This window comes from Oncorhynchus gorbuscha, linkage group LG13, assembly GCF_021184085.1.
Source record: "Oncorhynchus gorbuscha isolate QuinsamMale2020 ecotype Even-year linkage group LG13, OgorEven_v1.0, whole genome shotgun sequence".
NCBI lineage: Eukaryota > Metazoa > Chordata > Actinopteri > Salmoniformes > Salmonidae > Oncorhynchus > Oncorhynchus gorbuscha.
The window spans coordinates 100,063,980-100,072,324 of record NC_060185.1 but is presented as its reverse complement, the minus strand read 5'-3'; the positions used below and the strand labels follow the sequence as shown (position 1 = coordinate 100,072,324).

General features: G+C 47.3%; 1 protein-coding gene across 2 annotated transcripts; it reads right to left on the bottom strand.

Moving 5' to 3' along the window:
* Window positions 1-2,129: 2,129 nt before the first annotated feature.
* On the bottom strand, window positions 2,130-5,101 carry LOC123993777 (gap junction beta-1 protein-like). 2 transcript variants are annotated; one of them, XM_046296260.1, is made up of 2 exons: window positions 4,985-5,101; window positions 2,130-3,605 (listed from the first exon to the last, which is right to left on the bottom strand). In XM_046296260.1, exon 2 carries the CDS (start codon window positions 3,589-3,591, stop codon window positions 2,764-2,766), a length of 828 nt encoding a protein of 275 aa, XP_046152216.1. In that variant the 5' UTR covers window positions 3,592-3,605; window positions 4,985-5,101; the 3' UTR covers window positions 2,130-2,763. The 2 variants fall into 2 exon arrangements, with proteins under 2 accessions (XP_046152216.1, XP_046152217.1); XM_046296261.1 differs by lacking the exon at window positions 4,985-5,101 and adding an exon at window positions 4,292-4,901.
* Between the last annotated feature and the right edge of the window lie 3,244 nt (window positions 5,102-8,345).

The following is an 8,345-nucleotide window of genomic DNA, read 5'->3' as shown; positions in this document are numbered from 1 at the left end:
TATAACAGTATAATGTGGGATATGAACATATCATATATATATAACAGTATAATGTGGGATATGAACACATCATATATATATAACAGTATAATGTGATATATGAACATATTTCCACGTCGCTGCTGCTAACCCTCTTGGTAGTGAAAGCAATGTAGTAAAGCTCCATAGTTTGCTGTGCACCATTAAAAAGACCTTCAATGTCTTGATGAGTGATCCGTTCCTGCTGTAGGAGTAGTCTCTCTGCTGTAGGAGTAGTCTGTAGGAGCAGTCTCTCTGCTGTAGGAGCAGTCTCTCTGCTGTAGGAGTAGTCTCTCTGCCGTAGGAGTAGTCTGTAGGAGTAGTCTCTCTGCCGTAGGAGTAGTCTGTAGGAGCAGTCTCCCTGCTGTAGGAGTAGTCTCTCTGCTGTAGGAGTAGTCTCTCTGCTGTAGGAGTAGTCTCTCTGCTGTAGGAGTAGTCTGTAGGAGCAGTCTCTCTGCTGTAGGAGTAGTCTGTAGGAGTAGTCTCTCTGCTGTAGGAGTAGTCTGTAGGAGTAGTCTCCCTGCTGTAGGAGTAGTCTGTAGGAGCAGTCTCTCTGCTGTAGGAGTAGTCTGTAGGAGCAGTCTCTCTGCCGTAGGAGTAGTCTGTAGGAGTAGTCTCTCTGCCGTAGGAGTAGTCTGTAGGAGCAGTCTCTCTGCCGTAGGAGTAGTCTGTAGGAGCAGTCTCTCTGCCGTAGGAGTAGTCTGTAGGAGCAGTCTCTCTGCTGTAGGAGTAGTCTGTAGGAGTAGTCTCTCTGCTGTAGGAGTAGTCTGTAGGAGCAGTCTTTCTGCTGTAGGAGCAGTCTCTCTGCTGTAGGAGTAGTCTGTAGGAGCAGTCTCTCTGCTGTAGAAGTAGTCTGTAGGAGCAGTCTCTCTGCCGTAGGAGTAGTCTCTCTGCTGTAGGAGTAGTCTCTCTGCTGTAGGAGTAGTCTCTCTGCCGTAGGAGTAGTCTCTCTGCTGTAGGAGTAGTCTGTAGGAGTAGTCTCTCTGCCGTAGGAGTAGTCTCTCTGCTGTAGGAGTAGTCTCTCTGCTGTAGGAGTAGTCTGTAGGAGCAGTCTCCCTGCTGTAGGAGTAGTCTGTAGGAGTAGTCTCTCTGCCGTAGGAGTAGTCTGTAGGAGTAGTCTGTAGGAGCAGTCTCCCTGCTGTAGGAGTAGTCTGTAGGAGTAGTCTCTCTGCCGTAGGAGTAGTCTGTAGGAGTAGTCTCTCTGCTGTAGGAGTAGTCTCCATTCTGTAGGAGTAGTCTGTAGGAGTAGTATCCCTGCTGTAGGAGTAGTCTCCATTCTGTAGGAGTAGTCTGTAGGAGTAGTATCCCTGCTGTAGGAGTAGTCTCCATTCTGTGGGAGTAGTCTGTAGGAGTAGTCTCCCTGTCGTAGGAGTAGTCTGTAGGAGTAGTCTCCCTGTCGTAGGAGTAGTCTCCGTGACGTAGGAGTAGTCTCCGTGCTGTAGGAGTAGTCTCCCTGCTGTAGGAGTAGTCTCCGTGCTGTAGGAGTAGTCTCCGTGCTGTAGGAGTAGTCTCCCTGCTGTAGGAGTAGTCTCCGTGCTGTAGGAGTAGTCTCCCTGTCGTAGGAGTAGTCTCCGTGCTGTAGGAGTAGTCTCCCTGCTGTAGGAGTAGTCTCTGAGCTGTAGAGTAGTCTCTGAGCTGTAGGAGTAGTCTCCACGCTGTAGGAGTAGTCTGTAGGAGTAGTCTCCGTGCCGTAGGAGTAGTCTCCCTGATGTAGGAGTAGTCTGTAGGAGTAGTCTCCGTGCTGTAGGAGTAGTCTCTGAGCTGTAGGAGTAGTCTCCCTGCTGTAGGAGTAGTCTCCGTGCTGTAGGAGTAGTCTCCCTGTTGTAGGAGTAGTCTCCGTGCTGTAGGAGTAGTCTCCACGCTGTAGGAATAATCTCCGTATTGTAGGAGTAGTCTGTAGGAGTAGTCTCCCTGCTGTAGGAGTAGTCTGTAGGAGTAGTCTCCCTGCTGTAGGAGTAGTCTCCACGCTGTAGGAGTAGTCTCCACGCTGTAGGAATAATCTCCGTATTGTAGGAGTAGTCTCCCTGCTGTAGGAGTAGTCTCCGTGCTGTAGGAGTAGTCTCCACGCTGTAGGAATAATCTCCGTATTGTAGGAGTAGTCTCCCTGCTGTAGGAGACTTAGTGAGTTCCAATACAATGGGTTTGTCAAGTCATGTGCTGAAACAAATGTTCCTTTATCCACTACTTCCTGCCCCAAGGTTGTGAGACAAAACAGTGACTGTGTCGATCACCATGAAACAAGTTCAAGTTCTCTCTCCAATCCAGCGTTGAGTTTGTCTGGGCTTGTTTATTCTTCTCTATATCCTACCACCGTTAGGAATGTTGCGAACCTATAGCACCAGCCACTACAATAAATAGATGAAGAAATAAATGAGTGAATGATTGATGTTATTACTAGATGGAGCTGTTGAGGATTTCTATCCGGTATGGTTACATGCTGGTTACAGTTCATTAGTTTGAAGCAGTGAACATTTGTGGGAACTAGGACTAGACAGCGTATCAGAAAGCAGAGCCCTGCTTTCCCATCTCCATAGGCAGCAATAGGCAGCAAATCAGAACACCTCTCTCCCTTCCAGGGCAGCCTATCAGAAAGCCGAGCACCTCTCTCCCTTCCAGGGCAGCCTATCAGAAAGCAGAGCACCTCTCTCCCTTCCAGGGCAGCCTATCAGAAAGCCGAGCACCTCTCTCCCTTCCAGGGCAGCCTATCAGAAAGCAGAGCACCTCTCTCCCTTCCAGGGCAGCCTATCAGAAAGCAGAACACCTCTCTCCCTTCTCCATAGAGGTCTTCCTAGCTCCCACGTTGAACTTGAACTTCGACTGGTCAGCGATCATCTGGTTGACTTCATTCTGTTTGTAGGAGGACAGTTTCTGACCAATCCCTGCTACCTTATTCTTGTCCTGGTTACCATGGATACACCTCAGACAGGCTCTGCCAATCAGGTAGGCCACCTCGGCCAGGTTGAGGAGAACACACACCCCCGACACGGAGAGCATGAACACGGTGAAGATGGTTTTCTCCGTGGGTCGCGACACGAAGCAGTCCACAGTGTTGGGGCAGGGGTACGAGTCACACTTGACCAGACGGAACATCTTGAAGTCAGGGTAGATCAAGTAGAATATATAAAGGAAGCCGATTTCCAGAACGATCCTAAACAGCACACTGATCATATAGGTCCACCAAAGGGCGCCTGCGATCGCAAACCTCTGATACTTGATTTGTTCCAACTCCTTAGGGGAAGCGCGCCCGGACTTCTTCAGGATCTTCTTGTTGATGTGTCTGCGATGGGCTACATGCATGGCCACTAGGAGAGCAGGCGTGGACACCAGGATGAGCTGCAAGGCCCACAGGCGGATGTGTGAGATGGGAAAGAACTGGTCATAGCAGACGGAGTTGCAGCCGGGCTGCTGGGTGTTGCAGGTGAAGCCAGACTTCTCGTCGCCCCAGACCGACTCGGCCGCCACCACGAGGACCAGGATTCTGAAGATGAAGATGACAGACAGCCAGATGCGGCCGATGCCGGTGGAATGCCTGTTTACGCCGCTGATTACGGCGTAAAAGGACCCCCAGTTCATTTTCGATTCCAGGTCTGGAGAGGAGAAACAAGAAAGGATATAGTTCTGTTGACAATATATTGATACAAGCTGACGTTCGATCACACTGGGAAAGACATTCTCTATAAGAACGACCAAGTCAAGGAAACATGTAATGAAGGAATTGGGGGACATCACGGTACATCACGATGGTAACACGTTGATATAGTCATTGAAACTGTACAATCTCTGAGTCAATCCTTAATAAAGGCAATCAATCAAACCTGTAGTGAGGAAGAGAGAGTTCTTAAACAACCCCACAGGTGCACTGTATGTATCCAACCAACAATCATCAAAAATGCTTGAGCTCAAATAACTAAAACACCAGACACGTCGGACAGAAAAACCCCATTCTCAAACCGTACTAACGTGGACTAAAACACCAGACAGAAAAACAAACATTCTCAAACCGTACTAACGTGGACTAAAACATTCTCAAACCGTACTAACGTGGACTAAAACATTCTCAAACCGTACTAACGTGGACTAAAACATTCTCAAACCATACTAACGTGGACTAAAACAGAACCTCCTATATAAACAACAATCCCCAACCTAACCCTTGTCTATGTCCCAAATAGCACCCCTTTCCCTATAAAAGTGCACTACTTTCAACCAGGACCCATTAAATAGGGTGCGATTTAGAAAGCAGCCCCAGTATTCTCTGAGCTGTTGGTCCTACCAGTCTCCGCCGGCCGCGGCGGCAGCACCAGGTCCTTAAACCACCACCGTCAGGTGTAGCCTGGCCATGGAGCTGGTCGGGTCACAGCAACGGCAAACAAGACTCAGCCAATCCCTGGCCTGCGCTTTAAGAACCTTGGGCAATGGCCTAACACGGGCGTAACGTCACGCCACGTAACGCTCTGATAGCCAATAGAGAAACGATAACGGAGACATGTGATCCATTCAACAAGTATTAATACCGACTGACCGTAACCTGACCTTCAGACAGACGGACAAACGGACACGGCTACACCAGACAGACCAGCCAAGATATATTCTCCAAGCAACGACTCAAACATCCATCTCACTAGAAGAATCTTACAACTAACTTCAGACAGACACTGTCTAAGACCTCTACTGTAACTGAAGAAATATATAGCCAATCTCAAAACAGTCTTTAAACTATACCAATCAGAAAATACACCCAGATCAAACCAAGAGAAGTTATTGTATTCGAGTGAACAGATGTTTCATATCAGTAACTACTGTCTTTCTGCAGAACCATTCTAGAATCTAGTCCGGAATTCTAGAATTCTCAGAGAACTCCAGAACACCTCAGACAGTCAGAATCTCTTTCCTTTTCCTCAGGAATCTCAACACATCATCATCCGAATGGTTAATAAAGAGAATCAGAGATATTATGGATTTTTACCTTCAGCTGTGGTGGTACACAAAATGTGTACAAAGAAGGGTTCAATTAAATGTGTTTATTTTATCATGGAATCAGAAGGCTCTTGGCTCGTGAACACGATGCGTTGGTAAAATGCTAATCATTCCCGCGACACTAGCCACTACCCTGCACCGTAGCAGAGCCCAGCGCAGCACAGCGGTCATATGGTCTTATATAAACTATTACCATACAATGCTGCCCTTTATCAGAGCCCCAACAAGACTCTGTGTTGTTCTGATAAAACGCCCTGGTTTCTGCCTACCCCCAGCAGAACATACAGTAGAAAGAATCTGTGTGGACACAAAAGGCCTGAGTCCCATGCCACATTATTTATTGTGCTGGGAGGGGAGGGGCAGAGGGCCTGAACCACTGAGAGAGCAGGGGGGAAAGAAGGGAGAGCAGTGGGTAAAATGAGATGTTTGCAGAATCATTCAAGAAACTATAAATCTGAAACATTTCCAAAAGTGGACAGTCAATGTCTTTGTGTTATATACTGGGTGTTTATTTAGGGATTAGATGGGTCTGATTGGCTTGTTCTCCTGGTCTATCCATTAGATGATTCTGATTGGCTTGTTCTCCTGATCTATCCATTAGATGATTCTGATTGGCTTGTTCTCCTGATCTATCCATTAGATGATTCTGATTGGCTTGTTCTCCTGATCTATCCATTAGATGATTCTGATTGGCTTGTTCTCCTGATCTATCCATTAGATGATTCTGATTGGCTTGTTCTCCTGATCTATCCATTAGATGATTCTGATTGGCTTGTTCTCCTGATCTATCCATTAGATGATTCTGATTGGCTTGTTCTCCTGATCTATCCATTAGATGATTCTGATTGGCTTGTTCTCCTGATCTATCCATTAGATGATTCTGATTGGCTTGTTCTCCTGGTCTATCCATTAGATGATTCTGATTGGCTTGTTCTCCTGGTCTATCCATTAGATGATTCTGATTGGCTTGTTCTCCTGATCTATCCATTAGATGATTCTGATTGGCTTGTTCTCCTGATCTAACCATTAGATGGTTCTGATTGGCTTGTTTCCCTGATCTATCCATTAGATGGTTCTGATTGGTCTTGTTCCCCTGATCTATCCATTAGATGGTTCTGATTGGTCTTGTTCCCCTGATCTATCCATTAGATGGTTCTGATTGGCTTGTTCCCCTGGTCTATCCATTAGATGGTTCTGATTGGTCTTGTTCCCCTGATCTATCCATTAGATGGTTCTGATTGGTCTTGTTCTCCTGATCTATCCATTAGATGATTCTGATTGGCTTGTTCTCCTGGTCTATCCATTAGATGATTCTGATTGGCTTGTTCTCCTGGTCTATCCATTAGATGATTCTGATTGGCTTGTTCTCCTGATCTATCCATTAGATGATTATGATTGGCTTGTTCTCCTGATCTATCCATTAGATGGTTCTGATTGGCTTGTTTCCCTGATCTATCCATTAGATGGTTCTGATTGGTCTTGTTCCCCTGATCTATCCATTAGATGGTTCTGATTGGCTTGTTCCCCTGTTCTATCCATTAGATGGTTCTGATTGGTCTTGTTCCCCTGATCTATCCATTAGATGGTTCTGATTGGTCTTGTTCCCCTGATCTATCCATTAGATGGTTCTGATTGGTCTTGTTCCCCTGATCTATCCATTAGATGGTTCTGATTGGCTTGTTCCCCTGGTCTATCCATTAGATGGTTCTGATTGGTCTTGTTCCCCTGATCTATCCATTAGATGGTTCTGATTGGTCTTGTTCCCCTGATCTATCCATTAGATGGTTCTGATTGGCTTGTTCCCCTGGTCTATCCATTAGATGGTTCTGATTGGCTTGTTCCCCTGATCTATCCATTAGATGGTTCTGATTGGTCTTGTTCTCCTGATCTATCCATTAGATGATTCTGATTGGCTTGTTCTCCTGATCTATCCATTAGATGATTCTGATTGGCTTGTTCCCCTGGTCTATCCATTAGATGGTTCTGATTGGCTTGTTCCCCTGGTCTATCCATTAGATGGTTCTGATTGGTCTTGTTCCCCTGGTCTATCCATTAGATGGTTCTGATTGGCTTGTTCCCCTGGTCTATCCATTAGATGGTTCTGATTGGCTTGTTCCCCTGGTCTATCCATTAGATGGTTCTGATTGGCTTGTTCCCCTGGTCTATCCATTAGATGGTTCTGATTGGTCTTGTTCCCCTGATCTATCCATTAGATGGTTCTGATTGGCTTGTTCCCCTGATCTATCCATTAGATGGTTCTGATTGGTCTTGTTCCCCTGATCTATCCATTAGATGGTTCTGATTGGTCTTGTTCCCCTGATCTATCCATTAGATGGTTCTGATTGGCTTGTTCCCCTGGTCTATCCATTAGATGGTTCTGATTGGTCTTGTTCTCCTGATCTATCCATTCATAGCTCAAATCTCGAAATGTTATTTCTGTTCATCTGTCTATATTCCGCTAAGAATAACATTCACACCTCTTACCCAATCAGGTGTTAGTCATTCCATTCTAAGTGACTCCTGTGGTCTCATGTCAGACAGAGGTTGAAACCAACTCTGCTGAGCCACAAGCCCTGAGGACACAAGCCCCGAGGACACAAGCTCAGAGCCCCAAGTCCTGAGGACACAAGCCCTGAGGACACAAGCCCTGAGCCCCATGCCCTGAGGACACAAGCCCTGAGGACACAAGCCCTGAGGACACAAGCCCTGAGCCCCATGCCCTGAGGACACAAGCCCAGAGCCCCAAGCCCTGAGCCCCAAGTCCTGAGGACACAAGCCCTGAGCCCCAAGCCCTGAGCCCCAAGCCCCGAGGACACAAGCCCTGAGTCCCAAGTCCTGAGAACACAAGCCCTGAGTCCCAAGTCCTGAGAACACAAGCCCTGAGCCCCAAGTCCTGAGAACACAAGCCCTGAGCCCCAAGTCCTGAGGACACAAGCCCTGAGCCCCAAGACCTGAGCCCCAAGTCCTGAGGACACAAGCCCTGAGGACACAAGCCCTGAGCCCCAAGTCCTGAGGACACAAGCACTGAGCCCCAAGTCCTGAGGACACAAGCCCTGAGCCCCAAGCCCCGAGCCACAAGCCCCGAGCCCCAAGCCAAGAGCCCCGAGCCCCAAGCCAAGAGCCAAGAGCCCCGAGCACACGTCATCACCTGGGGAACCACCACAGAAAGGCTATACATTCTCATTTACAGCAACAACCTGGGGAATAGTTACAGGGGAGAGGAGGGGGGGAATTTTTAGAATAGGATACCATTGTAGAAATCATGTTCTACTGACTGAGAGACAGCAAGCACCATGTTCTACTGACTGACACAGCAAGCACCATGCTCTACTGACTGAGACACAGCAAGC

Bases quoted from the DNA above. Each gene is read 5' to 3' on its own strand.
- LOC123993777 (XM_046296260.1), bottom strand. From the start codon at position 3,591: ATGAACTGGGGGTCCTTTTACGCCGTAATCAGCGGCGTAAACAGGCAT.